At 27.3% G+C, this 23,305-nt stretch overlaps 1 protein-coding gene across 1 annotated transcript; it reads right to left on the bottom strand.

Moving 5' to 3' along the window:
* LOC131606469 (uncharacterized) lies at positions 1 to 3,090 on the bottom strand. The gene is made up of 9 exons (XM_058878691.1): positions 2,945 to 3,090; positions 2,131 to 2,210; positions 1,975 to 2,040; positions 1,715 to 1,812; positions 1,545 to 1,582; positions 1,355 to 1,442; positions 896 to 1,231; positions 441 to 506; positions 1 to 329 (listed from the first exon to the last, which is right to left on the bottom strand). Exons 2-9 carry the CDS (start codon positions 2,192 to 2,194, stop codon positions 186 to 188), a joined length of 900 nt encoding a protein of 299 aa, XP_058734674.1. The 5' UTR covers positions 2,195 to 2,210; positions 2,945 to 3,090; the 3' UTR covers positions 1 to 185.
* Positions 3,091 to 23,305: the final 20,215 nt, after the last annotated feature.

The following is a 23,305-nucleotide window of genomic DNA, read 5'->3' as shown; positions in this document are numbered from 1 at the left end:
ATAACCATACAAAAGCATCTACATCAACTACATTTGAAATTGTTGAATCCTCATACTCTTCACTTTTTTTTCTTTTCTTTTCTTGTGACATGAATTTAAATTTATTAAATAAACAATATTAAAAGGGTAATAATAATAATAATAATAATAGTAATAATAATAATAATATCTCCATAATCTTTCTCTCAAGCTGTAACTGATGTTAACTTTCCAGGGTAAGCAACTTCTGATTTTATGTCATTTTCCCATAATTCAGGCACAGCTTCCCTTAGATTGTGAATACTTTCCAATGCATAATCTGCACCTTTAACTCTTTGTGATGTACCAACCTAAAATATTAATAAAATCATAATGAATGAGTTGTGACACATTAAAAGTGTATAGTACAATAATAGTTGCTATATATAGAATCAAAACAAAAAATATTTCTAATTTCTTACCAACACTGTGTCTAGCCCCACACGTTTTCCAGCTTGTATGTTACGGACACTGTCCTCAAAGAACAACTGAAAATGACACATAAAACCAAACAATAATTTAGCAAACAAAATAAAATCAAATAAAAATTTAATAATTTTTTTGTCATAATCACACGTTCGCTACAATCAGGAAATCAGAACCGTCGAAATATGATCAGACAATTTGTATTTTTACATTTTTTTTATTGATTTATATATCTTCGTTTCATAGGTGTGACCGACTGCAACAACTATATGATATTTTAACTGCTGAAAGAAAGTCAGATAGTTTATATTTTTACATCGATAAATTAGGTTTTGAAAACATTTTTGCATCGTTGTATGTTTTTTATTAAATGGTTCTGATTGACCGACTATAGTGACTGGATGATATTTCAACTGAGAATAGTTTTGTGCGATTGTATAATTTTACTTACGGTTCTTTGAGGGTTAAGGTTGGCGATCTTGAGAGCGAATTCAATGGCGGATTCAGATGGTTTGCAAACAATTGGTGTCTTTGGCAAGACAAGTACATTGGGATTAGGTTTAGCAAAATGGTCTATGATGTCAAAGATTTGAGTGTTGTTGCTTGCACTATTATTATTACTAGTGCTTGTTGAACCTACAAATTCAATGTCATCTTCATCATCAGAGACACTTATTTTGTGAATTGGATTAAGTGTCTCAAAACATATGATTCCTTCAAAACAATCCTCTAATCCAAGTCTACTTAGTGCCTTAACAGCATGAACTTTGTCTGCATTTGTGAAAATCTATACAACAAAACAAGAAAAAATTAGAAACAATTGAAAAAAATAATTTCTAAAAAATAATTTTTTGATTTTCATTAATTTAGAAATTATATATTATTATTATTTTTGGCTATAAAAACTTACAAGTTTCCTATAGGGAAGGCTAAGCAACAGATTCCTCAGAATTGGGTCTGGTTTTAAGTTCTCATAAGGTAATCTTCCATGAACAAAGCTGCAAAAAAAAAATAATTATAAAAAAAATTAATTATACTATTTCATAATACAAAAATATTGAAATTTGAAAATGAAGGGTAATAGTAAAATGAAAAAGTACCTATGATATTCATCATAGTCAAAGTCATAACCAATTGCCTGAAATGAAAATGAAATAAAAAACCATTATATTTATGATCAATACTTTTCACTATTTAACAATAATGAAACATATTTTAATGGAAATGATTATTGATTGATTAGGAAAAATAATTAAATTAAAAATCATACCCTTAAACCAGACATAGTTGTTCCATAGTTCTTGTAAAGTAGGTTTGACAAGTCATCAATTTTGCTTGAGTCAATTCCAAGCTTCTCAACCATATAATCTATAAATTCAATAATACCATTTCAATAATTCAAAATATCAGTGTCAGAATCATATATGACGTACGAAACTCTAATATGAAACATACATATACATATGTGTATATATCAGTGTCAGAATCGTGTCTGATATATACGATTGTGTATATGTTAAAGTAATTTACCTTTAATATTTTGGAGACAAGATTTTGCGAGACCAGATCTAAGAGGATACAAAGTATCATCTAAATCTGCATAACATTAATTCTCGTAGTTAGTAACAAAACATGAACAGTTTCAACTTAGTAACTGAAATTTTTTATGATTATTACAAGCCTTACCAAAAAGAAGACAATCATATTTTGGTCTTTGAGCTTGTTGTCCGAATCGATCCTCGTACGCCATTTCGATAAAAAAATACCTTAAACATGAAACATTAAACAAAGTTAAAACAATGTTTTGAACAACATGAACACACAAAAGTTGTTTTTGAACATAAGATGCTAAAATTGACTCAGAAAGGGACTAATCCAAATCATATAGGATAAGGCTTTGTGAAGATTGTGAGTGGACAAAACATAAATAAACTTGTGTAAGGTTCAAAATCACTTTTCCATTATAAAAACTAGAAGCCACATGAAATGAATGAGTCTTAGAAAAAAACAACAATATTAATATATTTGAAACAGAGTTCATGTGACACAGCAAATCACTTTCCAAAATAAACCAACTTTTGAAAGATGAATTTAACAAACTTTGTAGATTGAACTTAAAATAATATTATATATTATATAAAGAAAAAAAAAAACACTTTTCAACAATGCAAAATTTTTCTTAACCTCATGAAAAAATTTAAAAATGTCAATAATAGTATAATTAAAATCAAAATTAACAATACTACATTTTTAAATAGTTTAGTTTTATCATCTAAAATTCTAATAATTTGAATTTTAAATCGAAAATAAGTAAAATCTGCAATCTGTTTTCCTCATAACAGAATTTAAGACAAAAGTGTTTTATATTAGTGAATTTTGAGAAGTACTGCCAAAACCTCGAAATCATATTTATAGTACTAATCATAGGTTAATGTCATTTATGAATTTTTAAGTGATTATTATGAAATACATGAAAGAAGAAATTAAGCTATAAGCTTACCAAGATGGAAAAAAAATGAACAATCGTTTATATAGAAAGAAAGGTTGAAGAGCAATGTAAAGAGTATGAAGAAACAAAAGGTTTGGAAGAGAGAGGAAGAAGAGGGGGAGGAAATATGAGGTGCAAATGTGTGTTTATATAGAGAAAAAGTTGCTTGTGTGGTAGGGTAATTTTGAATATAATATTTGTATTAATTAAGTTGATTAGTTACGTTTTGAGTTGTAATGCAATCAACAATTGAACTTGTACAATGATTATTATAAAGTTTAGTACTCAAAGAAAATGACAACTAATATATCATTGAGTAATAAAAATGGATTCCTAGCCGTCAAATATGACCGCAGAAGCAATCTCGTCCGTTGAAAATTTAAAGGTTTGGACTAGTTTTTTTTTTTTGTTTTATGTAAAATAATTGATTTTTTTTAATTATTCAGATTTACATTATTGTCTTATTTAATTTTTTCAGCGATTGAATTTATCTGATTACTTTAATTCAGGATTGTATGGTAGTAAACATTTAAAGTCACGTTGATTTATTTGTTAGAATTGAATTTTTGAATCGGATTAGTCACTTTAGTGGATAGAATGCTGGTAAACAATCGTTAGTTGGTTGAGTGGTGATTGGCGCTGGATTTGGTAGGAAGAACCATTGGAGGGGGATGAAACTACTTGATGCCAGAACTCGCCCCCGAACCGGACTAAACCGGTGGTATAAACCAAAAAAAAAAAAAAAAGACTGCAGCATGTTTAAGGTTAAATTTAAACTCAATTTTTTTGATTAAACTCCTTAAGAGGAGCACACTCTCAACACCCAAACATTTCACCTCTACACCACACACACTTACACTTAAATCAAATGAGTTAATTTTCCTAACTAACGTTGAACTTTATTTATTCTTTTTGAATTTATGTTTCATATTAATTTTTCTTTTATTTCTTTTCCGACAACTAAACCACAAAACCTCCATATTTAAAGTTTAACAGTCAGTAGATCCAAGTAAAAATCGGATCCAAAAATTAAATCCAACCCAATTTAAAATTTTATTTTAATGACCAAACTTCAACCATTGAAATTTTAATTTTCATCTAAATTCGATTAAATCAGTTTGATAGATAAATGAAATGAATTTAGTCGGTTTAATATTTATTAGATCAAACCCATAAAAATAACTTTTTTTATAAAATTCACTTTTTTTTTTAATTTAAAAAAAAATATCAAAATTTAAGACTGACACAAAGAAGAACAATTTTTTTATTATTGATTTTTTTATTATTATCTGATATATTTTGACATTGATTTAATCATTAATATATTTTAAATTATAAATTAAATAGCATCCAAAATTTTATATTATATGTTTTTTAATATTTTAGTGAGTAAAACACAATTAAATTATAAAAATGATGATAATCTAACAATATTATGAACTTTATTTTTTTATAGTAAGTCAATCATATGATAATAAAAATAAATATTAGTTGAGTTCGAATAATTTAATTTTTGGCGAATTTAAAATAATCATCTAAATTTGATTGACTTACTAATAAAAAAAAATATTAGTTGAGTTTGAGTAATTTAATTTTTGGCGAATTTAAAATAATCATCTAAATTTGACTGAATCAACTCTATACTATTTAAATTAACACTTAACCCAATCTAATTGATTTGATAAAAAAAGAAAATAAATTTATATAATAATAATAATTTTAATTTAACAGTGAATTTTGTTTAAAACAAGTTAAAGAATTATCGGATGTATCATATTATATATTATTAAGTTTGACGCATTTATAAATTTAAAAAAAAAAATGCCAGCTGCATGAAGCACCAAAATAGAGGTGTAAGCTTGTGCCAGCTGCCACAGTACACCATAAACAACACACTGTTTCCCATTTTTTGGGTTAAAAAATCAGATATTATAGATTCTTCATTTTTCCTAACCATGTGCACATTTTAAACATGATTAAACTTAGGAAACAAGCTAATCAAGATCATTAATATCCTCCCCCATGTGTATGCATCTCATTTAATCTTACTTTACACTATTTTTTTATTGATAAGTTTAGATTAAAGAAGGTGTACACGTTCATTTTGGATAAGAGAGACATAATTAGTGGTACATTATACTAATCCAAGTCACAATTAGTGTAAATAAAATGTCTAATCTGATTTAACAAGCCTTACATAATTAGGATTAGTTTAGTGGTGAAAAAATAGAGTTTGTTGTACACTATCAAGCCTTGTTGACAAGTTGCACAATAAGACATTGGTTAATATTAACCTTAAATTAATTGCAAAATTTTAATTGACTACTAGTGTTTTTGGTAATGAAAATATCTGTGACATTTGAGGAGTCATCAAGTTGTAAAATAGTGCCTTTTAATGCCAAGTGTGGGTTTAATTTAACTTTAAGCAATTGTGATAGAACCATTAACAAGGAGTTTGAATTATTTATATATTAGAAAATATATTTTCATTGTCATTACTGTACACAAAATAATAGTGGTAAATTTTAAGTTCTTAATCTAATACTCAAGCAGAACAATATTAAATAATTTATGGTTTAAATAAATTTGTAGTTCTTCTCTTTTTATATATTTAAATTTTTAATCATTTTAGTTTTAAATTAAAAAAAATTAATAGTTATTAAGATGATCAAAATTAACGATTTTAATAAATTTTTTTGTAAGATATAATCTATATTATGGTAACTTTTAATTTAATGGTTGATTTTGTTTTACAAATATACAATGAAGAATTATCTAAAATGACATTAACATATTTGTGTCATATATATATATATATATATATATATATATATATATATATATATATATATATATATATATAAATATATATATATATATATAAAATTGTTTTTTTCTTTCATAATTTATTTTAATAATGGAGGAGATAGAAAAAAAATTGACACATAACCTAAACTATTTATTATAAAATATAATGGTTCAGATTCACTCTCATATTTATATATATATATATATATATATATATATATATATATATATATATATATATATATATATATATATATATATATATATATATATATATATATATATATATATATATATATATATAATTAATCATAATTATCATATCATTTTTAGACCAAACTTAAAGTATATTAACCTAAACAACAAAGTTTTCTAATTATTCCTTTACATTTCCATATGTAACTAAACATGCATTTCTTAACAAAATAAAACTCTATATTACACTTTTAATCTTTACTATTATCCCTAAACACTTGATAAGTGCCGTAAGAATGAAAATCTTGTGTTAATAGTAAGACAAAATGATCACGACTCCCTCATGCTTCCATTTAACCACACATAAATTTGTTGGGAATCCATTAAGATGTACACTTGGCTTTAGATCTTGGATTTGTTCTCAACAAGTATGCCACATCACCATTGTTCATGCATGGTGAGTCTATCTCTTTCAATTCTGTTCACTTCCCATTTATTATTTGTTAGGAAGTTAAGAGAATTTTACACACTATTTACAAACATTCACAAATTCTTTTTTAATATGTTTTTTTTTCATGAATTTTGCACTTTGAATTTATTTTGATGTCATAACTTTAAAAATAATTTATTAGTTCTTTCACTATACAATCTGAATAACATTAATTTTTTTCACTAAACCTCTTTGTCAAAGTTGGTGATTAAGATTATGTGGCATTACGGGTTTTGTTAAAGGGAGTAGTCATACAAGTTCCACATCGAATTATGTGAATAAAAAAAGAGTAAGAGATTATTATAAATATAAAGAGATAGTTTTAAATTTATTCACCGCAATAATTCTAATTTTTTTGCGGTATTGAAGATTTTGATAGTTGTGTGTTTAGAGAGAGTTTATAAATTTTTCTGTATAAAAATTATGGTTGAAAGACTTTTTTATTTTTCCGTCCAAAAATAGTTGATGAGAGCGTTTATAATTTTTCCGTCCAAAAATTTCAAGTTAGTAATAAATTTTTGATTGTATGCTTATTTTATTTTATTTGTATTCAAGTTTGTATTAAATGTGAGTTTTAAGTTCCACATTGTTTAAAAAATTGAAGATTGAGCACTTTATAAGTTTGATTACTCATTCACTTATCACTTTAAGTTTTGGGTGAATATGTGGTGTCTCTTTCACTTGTTTGAGTGGGTCTTTGATTTTTAGATGAGTGTTTGATTCAATGTGAATATTTCTCCCTCATGATGACCAATTAGTGGTATTAGAGCCTTGTTCGAGTAAGGGACCATCACCTTGTATCGAAAGACTTCCAGACATGGTGGTGGTTTAGCGGCATGTCTCGTTGTAGTGCCCATAACGAGTAAGGGTATCTGTCAACGGCGGTACAAGCATGGCCGGTCCTTTGAATTTGGGTGCCTTGGGCGAATCAAAAAAGTGATGCCCCTATAATTTTTTTAAACAATAAATACATAAAGATAAAAGAAATAATTGGAAAAAAAACATTTCCATTTGACATTGTGCAAAAAGAATACAAGTATGGATCTTTGAATCAATGTTTATACTACATCAAAACATAAATTACTATAAAGAGACTTATTATTCTTCTTCTTCTTCTCTTATATTTTTTCAAATACTTTTTCAAACTTTTTACTAGTTTTATAGCCACATCAATATACATGTCTTTTTTTGCAAACTTTTGCTAATTTCATCAACAACAGTTAACAATTCAAACCAAATAATCATAGCTACCAAAAATTTCAAGTTTTCAATTTCATGAGTTGCTAAAGATTTAGCTTCACTCTTAATTTTGGGATCATTATCTTGTACAACTAGCTGAAGTAGTGTTTTTTGAGATTTAATTGCATATACAATATTCACATGACTTTCTCAACGTGTTTGTGACAATGACTTAATAAATTAACCTTTCGCATTGTCTCTAAGAATTTTCCAACATTTTGTCGAATGAGAAAATACAGAATAAATATGTTGTAAAACTAAAAAAAAAAAGTTTAGCTTTAGTACAAGAATTTGCAATATCACAAAGTGTCAAGTTAAGGCTATGACAACCACATGTTATGTATAATGCTCTAGGGTTAACATCTAATAATTTTCTTTGTACACCTTAATATTTATCTTTCATGTTTGATCCATTATCATATCCTTGTCCTCTCACATTATTAATATCTAGACCAAGAGTTTTCAATACATTTTGTAATTCTTCAAACAATCCTTGACGTGTTGTGTCATAAACTTTCAAAAATTCTAGAGAAAACTCTTCAATTTTTATTGGACTTGTAGAAACATCCACAAAACATCTAATGGGAGTCATTTGTTCTTGGTGAATTACATCATGAGTACAATCAAGAATCACAGAAAAATATTTTGCTTCTTTGGTTTTTTTTACTATTGCACTTTTGACTTCATTACCTAACTTATTAATCAATTCATTTTGAATCTTATGACCAGGATATTGATAATTAATTTCACTATTCTTAATACTTTCAAAATGTTTTTGCATGACAGGATCCCATTTAGAAATCATTTTAACAAGAGAAATAAAGTTTCTATTTTTTCCATATTAATCCTCTCATTTGTTTAACGAAATGCTAAATTTTGCTCAACAAGATATCCAGTGACATAAACTATCATAAGTAATATTATATATAATATAAAATATTCTCTATATCACTATTTTAATTCTTTATATCACACAAAAAATTCGAGCAAGTACTTTTATAATAGAAAATTCTCTTTTAATATATATATATATATATATATATATATATATATATATATATATATATATATATATATATATATATATATATATATATATATCGGGAAAATATATTTTTTGGTGCCCCTAAAATTATGGGGCCCTGGGCTCCCGCCCCGCGAGCCCGTGCTCAAGGCCACCCCTGGGTACAAGCATGTGGATGGAAGAGTTTCAGCTTGAGGGGAAACATACTGGATGAACTCACACTTGAGCGGGAGATTTTTGAGAAACAAGTTTGAGATTTGTTGATAAACAAATGTGAGTTTTAATTTCCACATTGCTTGGGAAAGTGAAGGTTGAACACTTTATAAGTGAAAAGACTCGTACACTTTAAGGTTTTGAGTGAATATGTGGTGTCTCTCTCACTTGTTTAAGTGAATTTTTAACCTTTGGATGAGTGTTTGATCCAATGTAAATGCTCTCCCTCATGATAACCCATCAGTGTAATGTTTAATTTCTACTTCTACAAATATCCATTTAACTTAATATTCACTTTATCATTTTCAACAATTTCATAAGATTTCTCATTATTAAGGTTGTAAGAGAGATAATTTCCAATGAATTTTTTCATGTGAAGTTTCACAAAAGGATGCTCCAAAATCTAACAGTTAAGATTTTTACTTATTCTTTAAAAATAATATTGAAGAACTATCTTCTCTTAAATTTGAAGTAACATTTTCCCCATCCTTAGTCTCCTTATTCTTTGGTGGAATATTGCACTGATATTTTAAATTTCATATTTTTTCACAATTGAAACATTCAATAACAATTTTTAGATTTTGACCAAGTGTTATTTGATTTACCATGTATTTACTCTAGTGTAATTTCTTACTTTTGAATTTATATGCAATATTAAAGAGGGTGAAGATTTGTCTAATACTAAAGAGTGTGAAGATTTTCCCAACTCTCTTTGTTGGACCACTTTAGTGAAAACTTTATCATGAAAATCATCTAATACCAAATTTTTATTCCCCAACAAGCTATTCACAGAGTCGCAGTTGTGATAGTAACACTCGAACTATCTTTTAGGGAAGATACAGGTATGAATACCCTCACCTCATCGTTAAACTTGATTTCAAATGAACTCAACTTCGTTATGATAATGTTGAGTTCACTAAGACTTTGAAAGAATTGGAATTTATTTAAGGTTGATGACTTTTTATATATACTAAGAGAAAGTCGCCATAAGTGTCGATATGATATTCTCATTTGCTACGTTGAAAGCAACAATACAAGAACACGATAATCGAATAACAACGAGATCATGTCTGATAATAAGCTTTAACTTACCATATTTTATACATGCTCGTATTTGATAATATATATTTCAAATATTGATAATCTTCAATCCACATTTTTCAAATGTCAAACTATACACTTTCAAACATTTCAATTTTCACATTTTTTGTCTGCGACCATCAGTCCTAATCACATTTGACTTCTCAAGGACCGTCTTTGATAATGTCTCAAAACTCTAATACCAATTGTCAGAAACTATTTAGAATTTTCTTTTAGGTCAATAGTTTGATTAATAAAACACAAAGATTGATAATAAAATTTGGCCAAATCTACCTACACCTCTTAATTGTTACATATATATCTATTGAAAAAGAAAATTTATATTTCTCACTACACAAAATTCAATTACAAAAAAAAATTCACTTTTTTAAAGACTAGATAATATTACTCGACTAAATTTATTTATTGGTTAACACTACTATAAAAAATACATTTGACCTCGGTTGAATATGAGGTGTTACCTCGATTTCCAATGCAAGGTAATAAAGGGAATCATAAAAAGTGCATCATTTTACCTCTCGGTTTTTATTCCACAGACGGGTTAAAGATATGTCGGTGGAACAAAAACTGAGAGGTAAAATGACACTTTTTCCAGCATTTAAGGTCATGGATTTGATCCCTAGGGATATCTTTTTTGAAATTTTTAAATTGTAAAATCAATTTTTCCCTCGGTTTTGACATTTAACCGACGAGTTAAACATGATTGAGTATCTTATATCTATTATGGATTGCTTATTTTACTAAGCCCTAACTGTACATAAAACTTCTAAGATTTGTTAGCAAAATAATTATATGAACAATTATGTTATATTTGAAGAACAACTTACATTAATCAATGATTTTCTAGCATTCTGTAACTCATCATTCATCTCTTCAATGTTTCAAGTTCTTTATTCGATACCTCAATGTTTGAACGAAAACTATAAGTATTAGAAAGATCTTAACCATAAGTGCATCTTCAGTGTATTGACACGTTTAAGTCATTCCAAAAGTGGAAACAAACAGATGTTACGACTTAAGAAAGAAAGAAAGAAAGAGTGAATCTAACTCGATAAGAAGGATGCAAAATCTTAAATCCACTCCAAAAAAACACCAAGAAATCCTACGACAACAAGTTAATAGCATAAAATGGAAAAATATTATCATTTGTGATAAGATTCAATGTATAATGAGAAAGAAGGTAACGAAAAATTAGATAGAAGATTTCTGCCTTAAAAACTGGGACCGACTATTTTAACTAAAAATTATTTTGAAATAATTAAAATTTTAAGAAAAACATACTCTCAGAATTCAAGTCTCACTATCACGCCAACTCAAAAAAGAAATTATGTCCAATGTATGAAATATTATTTTTATTTAACCTATTTTTTCAACCTTTCATAAGAATAAAACTAATAGAATGTAGAAATTATTCTTTTTAGAATCTTGAAATTATTCTTTTTTAGAATCTTTTCAGAATGGGAGTATATTCTTTTAAGATTTAATTAAGTAATGTGTGAAAACTATATTGAATCAAATAAATAAATTAAGATTGATGTGTACATTTTATTATTTATATATATTTAGGAATTGTTAAATATGTACTTGAGTTATAGAATTCAGATTCCTTTTTTATTGAGCCTACAATCTTATTCATAGTATTATAAAACTCTCTTTTGTTTCTCAAACTTAGGATTAAAGCAACAGAAGATATAAATGCTTATGTGGAGAAGCTGCCATATTTTGATGAGTCACAAGTCTTACTTTAGCGAATGTTAAGTAATTGAATGCATTAAAGTAAGGAAAAGAGAATGCAATTGCATGTTACTTCTTCTTCTTCTCCACTTATGTATGTCTATATAATTTCGTAGCACATTACTTTCAAGCTACATGGTCAATATTCCACCTTGAATGTTTCAATATATGTTGTGGCATGTATACTAGTGGGAAAATTAAATTTTACGACCATTATATTAACCTTTAAAATATAGATCGAATCATAATTTTTGTTATCTTATTTTATTTATTTAAAAAATTAATTCTTCAATTTTAAATTTAAACAATTTATGATCTTCGTTTCACATTTTTAAACTTATAATTGACGATGCATTCATTTTTAAATGACATTTCATTTATAAAATATGATAAATCATTATATAAAAATCTTTTGTAAAATTTATAGATATAAAATTTGAGTTAAAAATAGATAAATATTAATTTTTAGTGCAACAAAGAAATAAAGATTAAACATTTTGAATTTAAAAAAAAGGGAAGATTACTTTCTTAAATCAGATGAAAAACGAAATTATAATTAATCTTAATACATAAAAAATTAATATGGAAAATTAATATGAAGAAATAAAAAATACATTGACATTATAATATAAATTTATATTTACATCTTATATGTATTCTGTCAAATATTTTAAAACTAGTTATATAATACTAATATAATGATAATTTTTATTAGACAGTTATTTTATACGGTCATTAATGTTTATTCATTTAACTCAATAATTATCATTTTTACTATTTTTTAACATGACATTTAAATTACAAATAATTTAAAATTCATAAAATATTTTGTGCATGTTAAATTTAAAATTTTAAAAATTTAGTTTCTAAACTTTAGAAATTAGACGTTTTGTGATATAATTTTTTTAAAAATTAGAAATTGGTCTCTTAAAATTTTCAAAAATTTATTCTTATTATTTGATCATTTTTTAATTTATAAAAATGACAAAAAAATTAAATAAAAAATAATTAATACATTAATTAATTTACAATATTAAATTCCCTAATATTTAAAATTACATCATATTCTAAGAGTTTTATAGTTTATGCATTCTAACTATCTTTCTCAAAAACTAATCTTCATAATAATATATATATATATATATATATATATATATATATATATATATATATATATATATATATATATATATATATATATATATATATATATATATATATATATATATATATATATATATATATATATATATATATATATATATATATATATATATATATATATATATATATATATATATATATATATATATATATATAGTTGTAGCACTGCCCCTATAAATAGTTTATAGAGTATAGAAGTAACTTTCTTTTTCAACACAACTGGAAGCCACCTAAGTGTTGTCAAGGTGGAACAACAATCTTAAACAAAAATAACAATCTATTAAATTATTCCTATGGTATACAATTTACCTTTTGCGTGTAGAATTTCTATAATGCCAAAAAAATATGTGCTGTGAAATGAATAAAAGATGCAATATGACAAAACAAAATTGTATACAGCTCAATATAACACCATCATACAACAAATCTGAAGCAATGAACTTGATTTTAAAAAGTATACAGATTATTATTGGCCTTTTCCTCAAAATGGTTACATTGCAATGATGTTTTGATCTAGAGAAAAAGATTGTACTGGTTCCATGAATCATTATATTCGTTAAGGATACTTTGTTTTTTTATGCAGGTTGGTCCAAAACCTAAGTCACTAAATTATGTTTTTATGTCTTAATTTTTCATTTAATATTATTGAAAGATATTATGTTTTTAACTTCAAAAAGAAGAAAGAGTTCTCTTGCAAGCAAGAAAGTTCATTATAAACTTCAACCACTTTCAAGATTTTTTTTTTTTAAGAAATTATTTCTCCGATAGTGTGATTATTGTCTTTATTTTAGAATGTACGTAAATAAAGGCAATATTTTGAAGAAATTATTTTTCCAATAGTGTGATTATCGTCTTTAAAAATAAAAATAATTAGTACATTAATTAATTAATAAAGGCAATATTTTTAAGAAATTATTTCTCCGATAGTGTAATTATTGTCTTTATTTTAGAAAGTACATAAATAAAGACGATATTTTGAAGAAATTATTTCTCCAATAGTGTGATTACCGTCTTTAAAAATAAAAATAAAAATTAGATATTTATATATTTAAATTTTACTCATTCATAATCTATATTAAATTAATTATATTTACAATTTAATCTAATAATATTGCATCTCCAATAATGCTTCATGTATCTTGTTTCATATTGATTCTTTTGATCACATGAGACCAAACATGTGTTCCAATGATATTCTTACTGTTAAGAGTACTTGTACCTTGACATCTAATCATCTATTATTTTCATACTTCATATGATGCACATTTATGAAAAAAAGAAAATTGTATGTCAATTAGAGTATTTTTTTATTTAAAAAATTGATTGCATGCACGTTTTGTTTAGATTCCTCTTGAAAAAGCATGAAAACAAAATGAAAGAGTAGATATAATTGAAGACGCGAGTTTAAAATTTTGATCCATTTAAAAATACTCAGATACAACTGTTTTAAAGATTAAATATTTTAAAAATTTATATTAATGTATGTGATACTAAAAATTCGAAGAAAAAAATAGGATAAGATAGGATAGATTTCAGCTTTAGAAAAATATTTTTTTTGAATTTTTTAAAATAGATTTTATAAAATATTACAAGTTTTTTTATATTTATTTTTTTTAAATAAAAACACTAATTTTGACATTCTATAACATAAACATATATTATTGAAGATCAAAATTTAGTCAAAATCACAAATTTTTTAAAAAATTATATTTAAAAATAATTTTTATGAAAAATTATTTGAAATAGCTTCAAAATTAAGTGATATTTTAAAATTTTGATATAAAAAAATTTAATAAAAAGATTAATTTTCTAAAATAATATTTTAAGAATAACTATTCAAATTAAATTTTTGTTTAAAGTTTTTATGAAAAATTTCTTTGTAAATTTTTTTACACAAAATTGTATAACACTATAAAAATCATTTTTAAGAAAACAAAAATAAACAGGCCAATATTAAAATAAAAATAATTAAAATTTTAATTTATTTCAAAAAAAATCCGGATAAAACGGATATTTTTTTACCAATTTTGCTACCTGTAAATGGTTGGTGATGGTCCATGTAAGAGGAGTATTGACAAACTGGTTACAGCTAATACTACATCCACTTTTCATATCGTAAAGGACAAAAACTTACTAGTGACTATCTTTTGTGTTTTTCCTAGTACAAAATATGTACTATATTAAACACAAATCATTCACATGCCTAATGTTATATTTTAATCTAGGTACACCTTTTGTGACTAAATTATATATTATAAAATCTAGGGCAGGTAATTTTTTATAGCCTTCGATGGTGAGTAAAGATCAAGATTCATGTGGTAATATGATATGATTTGTTTTCCAACAGTTTCATGATCCTTCTTAGAAGCATACTTAAACATTGGCATTGGGGGCTTGATTAATTTTTTAAATTAGTTATTTGATCACTACGCTAAAATTGGCTTTTAGCAGCACACCTACGAAAGCGCTTTTAGGCAAAAACGCTTTCATAGGTTTCGCTAAAAGAAAAAGGAAAAAAAACGCAAAAAAAACGCTTTGGTAGGGTGGGGTACGAGAGCGCTTTTGAAAAGCGCTTTGGTAGGGTGGGGTATGAGAGCGCTTTTGAAAAGCGCTTTAGTAGGGTGGGGTATGAGAGCGCTTTTGAAAAGCGTTTTGGTAGGGTGGGCAACTGTTTTGAAAAGCGCTTTTAACAAAAACACGTGTTTTGTTTCAGAAAACAAAAACACGCTCTCTTCTCTCTCTCGTAACCCTATTTCTCTTCATCAATCTCTGAAGAACCGCTCTCTCTGATCTCCGACTCTCTTCCCTTCAATCACATCCGTATCTCTTACATTCCACCACCTCCGGCCTCTTTCGTCCTATAACTGCATGATTCCATCGTCTTTCACAAAACCCAATACACATACTCAATCATCTCTTCCAGATCTACAAAAACCGTACTCCATGTGATGCGAAAAAAGGGGATGAGAAGAAATCAATCGTACAAGAGATTGTATATTGAATCCCAAATCCCATGGGAATGATTGTATATTGATTAGTTTTCTGCTCCATTATGATTTCTTTTGATTTAGGGTTTCAGATTTGGGGTACTGATTTGGGATTTTTTATATTAGGTGTTTATTTGAGATTGATGGTACATAAAATTTCTTCAATAACTTGTAGAGATTTTGAGTTGATATGAGTTGTTGGTTGAATTGCAGGACAAGGTGTTCCTGATTGATTTGGTTGTGTTATGCATCCTCCTTTGACATTGAACAAACACCTTATGTGCGTCGAAGTGAGTGTTTTTTTTATATATTTTATAGTTTTTAATGTTTAGTTATTTGTTATTAGAATTATTTATGCTTTCACTATTAATCATAATGTGATTGTTGGGCTATCTACTGTTATTCTTAACTTGTAGTGTTTTTGGAGGTTTTCTATTGTCATAACCTATGTTGTGTTTGAAAGCCATAGCATGATTAATTTCAAAACTCCCGAACATTGCATATTTAGCTGTTGAAGGAGATCTCTTAGTGAAGTTGTGTATGTCATTTACTTATTTTGTGTTGAACCCAATCTTGAGAAATTTAAAATTAATTAGTTGGACTGCTATTAGCCCTTATCAAACTTTTTACATGCAGCTTTCTTCTTGTGGCTCAACAGAAGGATGATCTATGCCTTTGGTTTTAAGGAACACTCCGATCCTCTTCTATGTGGAGATTATAAGGAGGTTAGTTAATTTTATACATGATTTGTCTTTTTATTAGGAATAAGATGCAACTTCTATGTTAAGTAATGATGAAAAAGCTGTGTAGAACCAACTTGCATAGTCAGGGTAAGCTTGTACCCATGTTGACATCTGGTGGAGCCTTTCCAAGTTAACTTTTAACAAGGAGTTCAAATACTAGTTATGATCCACAAAAGGTGCATAGGCTGTCAATATTGTTTACTTTGATTCATCATATTTTTAGTAAGTTTTCTTTTACCAATATATTTTCATATTTCTCAATATTTATTTATTTAAAACTTTACCTTAAATATTTAATCTTATACTTAAACTTTGACGGAGACAAATGCCCTAAATATTCTTAACGGTATTATTAAATCAAGTAGTAATACTTTATTGGTACGTTAAAATTGTATGGTATATTTTTTTTATAAATGATTATACTCTAGAGTGTTATATATTACTTACATTCTTATTAATTTTGATAGTTCTTAATTTTCTATATGAGACATGTCTTAATTTTCTGTATATAATCATACACTCATTCCTCCTCTGCACGCAACTATGAGATTTTTTTTAAGTTTTAGCAGAGTCAATTATTAAACATTACTACAAATATACAAATTAATTGAGGTAGTATTTGTAATTTTTAAAATATTTAACATTATAGTTTTGTTTAATCTAAATAGTCAAGTCCACCTACATGGCTAAGACTTATTACTGTTTTTGGTTTTTGTATTTAAGCTTATAATTGCAGTTTACATTTTTATTTAAGGGAATTTTTATTTGGTTGAAGTATGTTCCTTCTAAAATCTTTAGAACGGATAATGAACCTTTTAAGATTGAATTTTCTTAGATTTCATGATAATCTGCTTTCCTCGTGATGACTCTAATATGTTTTTGATTTTAAACAGCAATGCAGGGTTTTGCACAAAAGGATGCCTAAACAATGAAGAGTGAAAAGTTGTTTCAATCTCAAGGAAGTCCTAAACAATGCAGGGTTTTGCACCATTTTTAGTGTGTATAATATATGAGGTGTGGCTCCAACTATTTGTAACTATTTAATGCTAAAGTTGTACACCTACTGCTTAGTCTATCGATTTAGTTGCTTAGATCTGATTTACTTATTGTTATGATGTAATATGAATTGGTTTAGTTGTTTTGGTTTAGAAATATGTATATATGTATTTTGATTTACATTAATGGTATATAATATAATGATTTTTTTTTTTATATAATCGATATCGATTATAATGGTATATATATAATGTGATGGTGTAAGAATCAGGTTTAGAAATGATAAATTATAGTTTCATGAAAAAATACTGCCAAAAAATGGTAAATTACAGGTTCTGAAATATTGCTGCCAAAAGTGCAGGTTTAGAAATAATAAAAAAATTATAAAAATAATAGACACCTACGAAAGCGCTTTTCCAGAAAAGCGCTTTCGTAGGGCTACTTTAAAAAGAAAAAAAAACATTCTAAAGTAGGCCTACCAAAGCGCTTTTTCAGCAAAAGCGCTCTTATAGGGGGGTCTACCAGAGCGCTTTTCCAGAAAAACGCTCTTATAGGGGGGTCTACCAGAGCGCTTTCAGAAGCGCTTTTGTTACCTACGCCAGCGCTGGTTTTCACAGCGCTTTTAAGCGCTTTTAAAGCCCAAAAAAAACGCTTTTAAAGCCCACGCGTGTTGTAGTGGATTTTTGATATAAAAAAATACCCATAGAAAAAATGGATGTAAAGTTTAAATTATGAGAGAAAAGAGGATGAGTTACATTCAATTATATGTAATTTGAGAGTTCTAATATTAAAAGAGATCAAATTCTGTTAGGTTCAAATTGTTTATAAAAAGAAGAGATAATATAAATAAGAGAATTTTTTTACCCACCTCCTAACCTTCTTAGTCACTTCTGGCGAATTTACTAAAATACCCCTTGTTTTGGAAATACATTTCCGAAAACGTACTTTTATTGAAAAAAAAGGTGTTTTCAGAAATGCGGACATGCATTTCCGAAAACACCCCCTTTTTTGAGTTTTCGGAGATTGAAAACACCCCTTTTTGGGAGAGGGGGTGTTTTCGGAGATGCATATCCGAAATATTCCAAGACCAAATTGGTCTTGGAATGTTTCGGAGATGCATATCCGAAATATTTCAAGACCAAATTGTTCTTGGAATGTTTCGGATATACACTTCCGAAAGAATTCAATAATTATTAAAAAATTAAAATCAAGGTGAATCAATACAATTAATAGGTATAAAATGAGAGTGAATCAATAAAATGAAGGTGAATCAATAAAATCAAGGTGAATCAAAATTTCCTAAACAATTTTAAAGTTAAAAATTATTTTACTATCTTATATAAATCAAAAACATCTTAATTTCATAAGTAAATTTTGAATTACATAAAATTAAATATAAAATTTATTCATTAAATAAAATTAAGACAAAATCTTTTTTTAATTTTTTTAAACTAAATAAAAAATTATAACTCATTTTTAATTATGAATCAGAATAGAAATATATAAATATATAATCATAATTATTAATTTTGTAAGAGAAATATATAAATATATAATATATAAATATATAATAATTATTATAAATTAAAACACTCATTTTATTAATTTTTATAATTATTATATAAATATATAAATATATAATAATTTTTATAAATATATAATAATTATTATAATTATTATATAAATATATAAATTAAAACACTATTTTTTTTTAATTTTTTTTATAAATATATAACAATTATTATAAATATATAAATAAAAAATCATAACGTATTTTGTAAGTGAAATTATTTTAATTTTTTAATTAAAATTATTTTAAATTTTAAAATATGAATCAGGATAGAAATATATAATAACTATTATTCATAACTCATAAATTATATCAAAATATATAATTATTATTCATTACTCATAAATTATATCAAATTTATGATATGTGAATTAATTAATATCCTAAAATTAATTTTTGGAATTTTTTTAGATTTTTTTTGTTGTTTCGGAGATGCATCTCCGAATTAGTCAAAATCCCAATTTTTGGGATTTTTTTCGGAAATGCACTTCCGAAGTCTGAAAAAATTTAGAAAAAAATATATTTCGGAAATGCATTTCCGAAGCGGGGTAAAATGAAGTTTTCGCTGGGGGTGACCCCCATAAGGAGGTGGGTAAAGAAAAAACCTATAAATAAAAGATTGGCCGTATCACTTTGCTGTTTTATTTGTTAATGGATTTTGTTTTAGATTCGTTTAAGATTTATTAGGTTTCAAGAGTTATAAATGTGTATGTTTATTGTCTTGACAATCTTTATAACTTCAAGTTAAAGATAGATAAAAGAGTAGTAAAAAACTTAGAGAGACAAAGATACAAATTTGTTAGAGTTCTTGAAATTTTTTAATCAAATTGCATTCACTCACTCTCTATCATTGATTGCCACGTGTTACAACATCTTCTTTTTGAGACCGCAAAACACATTATAATAGCTTTGGTGACGACAACTATGTGATATACATGCATGTATAATCGTTAATTGGTTTCCATGATGATAACTATAAAAAATGTTGGTTTGAGGATACTTGTCAAAATAAATTTGGTGACGACAACTCTTAAGACAAACATCTTTTGGTGTTGACAATCCCAAAAAAGAATTATTTGTGACAACTGTTAAAGAGGGGGTTGATATCAACTCTACAAAGATTACTAATGATGGCATTTGTTCAATAAGAGATATATGAAACCTCATCATTAAGATGTATTCAAGTTTCAGCTGAAGTGCTAGACAATGTTGAAATCAAGCAAATGAACTTGAAGACCTGAAGTTTTGAAAGAGAGAAAGTGTGAAAGCTCGACTGATCTTGAGCTTAACAGTTTAGTTTGATCAATAAATTGTAAAACGAACAAGAGTAAGCCTTGATGTACTGAGGCAATCACACACAATGTTTTTCAAACCTCACTTCTATTTTGATAAAATCTCTTAAAACCAATACGGGCATACGCTTAATTGGTTAATCAATTAGGAAGGTAAATTACATTGGTTAATCGCTTAAGATCTTCTTGTAATTGATTAAACCTATTTGTAATGCCTCATAATCGACTAAATAGGTTGTTGAACGATTGGGTGGCGTCAAAACTCAAAACTCCTAATTCGGGTTGGTTAATCGATTAACACTTAGGGTTAATCAATTAAATCATTAAAAAGATTCATGGATTGTTTCCTTTTTGTGCCCGATTTTTTTTCTATATAAAGAAGGATTCTCCTCATTTCAAAACACACCAATTTTGTGAATAGAAACTTTCTACTATTCTCTCTTTTCTATTTTTCTTCTAAAGTTCTTTTTTTCACTAGAGTTGCCTTAGCGGCAAGAGAATGAAACCTTCATTTTGAGAGTTATGTTATACTAGTATTATGCTGAAATTTGCTTTATTTAATTGTGTAATTCTCTTGTGTAAGCTAAATCTATAAAAAAAACTTGGCTGCAGGTTTTTAAGTTAATCTTATGCAAAAGCTTTAGTTGTTGTTAGAAAGTTTGTGGGTTGATCCTGTGTAAAAGTTCAAGTATGTTTTCGAATTTTGTTTGGATTGAACCTCTAAAAGCTCAAGGTTGATTTTAGTGGATATCTTAGAGAAAACTCTTGGGGACTAGAGTAGACTCAATGGTTTAGGTAAAATCGGAATAATTCTCTAATGTGATATTTATATCCTTTATCTTCTTTATTTTCAGTTGTTTATTTTCTTTCCGCTATGTTTCTCTCTCCTTTGTATTATTCTGCTGATATTTCTCAGTTTGTTTATTTATTATAACATAAAAAATTTCAAAAATAAATATTTTAATAAATAGGTTTTTGAATTTCAAATATCATGATTCACTCCCTCTTATGTTAGGAGTCAATTGGTCAACACGAAGGTGTTACACAGTCTCAAAATGGTCAATCTTGTCGTCTACTATTTTCTAAATGGGGTTAGCCTCTTCTCCAAAAAATTGACCTCACAATGAAGCTTATTGGGCCTTGCTAAAACCAACCTCCTTCAACTTTAGAGATTTCTAGGCTTGGTTGAGGGTGTTGTTAGCCTCAATGAAGACATTTTCCTTGGGAATTAAAGCCTCTTAATGTTTTTTAAAAGAAACCTCTTTTTCACTAATGAATTTATGTTGTTTGTTAGTGAAATCCTCAAGTTCTTCCACCTTCTTCTTCATTTAAAGGGTGTACGAAACTTTTTGGGATGATTTTCATACTTAACTAGCCTATCAGAGTGTTTGGTACTCCTCTTTTCAACATTGAGCTCTTTAAGGGCCTTCACCTTATTTGTAAGGAGTCTCCAACCATTTTCTTAAGGTATCCCTCTCTTTGCGAAGCTTCCCCGAGGTTAAGACTTTACCCTTCCCAATAACAATCATAGAGCTTATTGTTAAGAGCTTGTACATATGATAAAACAACTATGCAATCATCTCGCAATAAGTAGTTATGCTCAACTTAGATAGATATATAGAGTCACACTCTAGGCTATGTGATGTAAGTATTTACTAGTCCTAGTCCCCTTGTTCCCAAATACAGATGGAAGGTGGAAAGGGGGTGAATGTTGAGGAAGAGTGAAGATGGTCGTTGTTTCCCATAATCAACTTCTTTGGTTTAGGATTTCTTTTCTCTTTTTTCTATGTAGTCCCCACCGGTTACCAGTTATTTGCCCAACCTTTTCCTATGGGAAGAGTCACTTGTGGCCTTTGAAGCATCATCCTTCTTCTCAGAATTACGGGGAACCGCCCTGGTATCAACCTTATTCACATGAATAACCATCTTTATTCCATCACTTATCTTCTCGATATCTACCTCCTCTACAAAAAAATCCACCTCCATAGGAACATCTAGCTCCACGACATCTCTAGAAATGGTATTAGAAGATGTTACTAGTTTTATAGATGGAGAAGGGTAAGCCCCTCCCCCCTTTTTTATAGCCATTACCTTAAAAAAATGGTTGATAACATTTGTAAAAGAGATGAAAATATGCTAGATTACAAATATAAAATAAGATAAAGCAAAAAAACATATGGAGGATTAACTTCAAACCAAAAATCATTTTCCTTTACTCTTTATTGTTTTCCTCAAACAACAGGTGAGTGTAAACATATCGAGGTTTCTTCTTGAGTGGCTCGACACCCTTAGGATCAACAATTTTTCGTGCAGTGGAAGTTATCTCAAAACTTTACATGTGCTTTTTTCAACCTCGGTTCTTCTTCAGAGAATTCATTGTCTTTATAAATACATGTCCCATGAGCTTGTACAAAATGGCTCTAAAATCGCCATTTTTTGATCTTGTACATACACTTTGGTCGCGAAGGGCGAGTATTATGTCCAACATGTTGGGTTTCCTCCTCCTTCAGACTGATCTTTTGTTCAACAAGTGCCTCTAGTAAAATCTTGCAAGACTCTTATGTGCAATAAGGTTAACGGGTACAATAGAAAATACTTATCCTTGAAATTCTTGAATGAATCCATATGTACTTTAAACAAATTTGGTCGTTCTTCAAAGAAATCAACCCTTGAGGGTGGTAGGGGTTAACAGACTTCCTTAGCCTCTGAAACAGGTGGAACAAAATGACAAACATAGGAAGTCTATTCTTTTACTCACTCTAGTACTGGAAGACATTTGCAAACACAAATTTATAGGATGAAACTGTAAAGGGACGT

Source organism: Vicia villosa, linkage group LG5 (genome assembly GCF_029867415.1).
Source record: "Vicia villosa cultivar HV-30 ecotype Madison, WI linkage group LG5, Vvil1.0, whole genome shotgun sequence".
In the NCBI taxonomy this organism is placed as follows: Eukaryota; Viridiplantae; Streptophyta; class Magnoliopsida; order Fabales; family Fabaceae; genus Vicia; species Vicia villosa.
Note: the sequence above shows the minus strand (reverse complement) of the source record. Positions and strands in the feature narration are given on the sequence as shown.

Bases quoted from the DNA above. Each gene is read 5' to 3' on its own strand.
- LOC131606469 (XM_058878691.1), bottom strand. From the start codon at position 2,194: ATGGCGTACGAGGATCGATTCGGACAACAAGCTCAAAGACCAAAATAT. The intron at 2,041-2,130 runs GTAAGGCTTGTA...AATGTTATGCAG, and splicing joins ATATGATTGTCTTCTTTTTG to ATTTAGATGATACTTTGTAT. The intron at 1,813-1,974 runs GTAAATTACTTT...TTGAATTTATAG, and splicing joins TTGTCTCCAAAATATTAAAG to ATTATATGGTTGAGAAGCTT.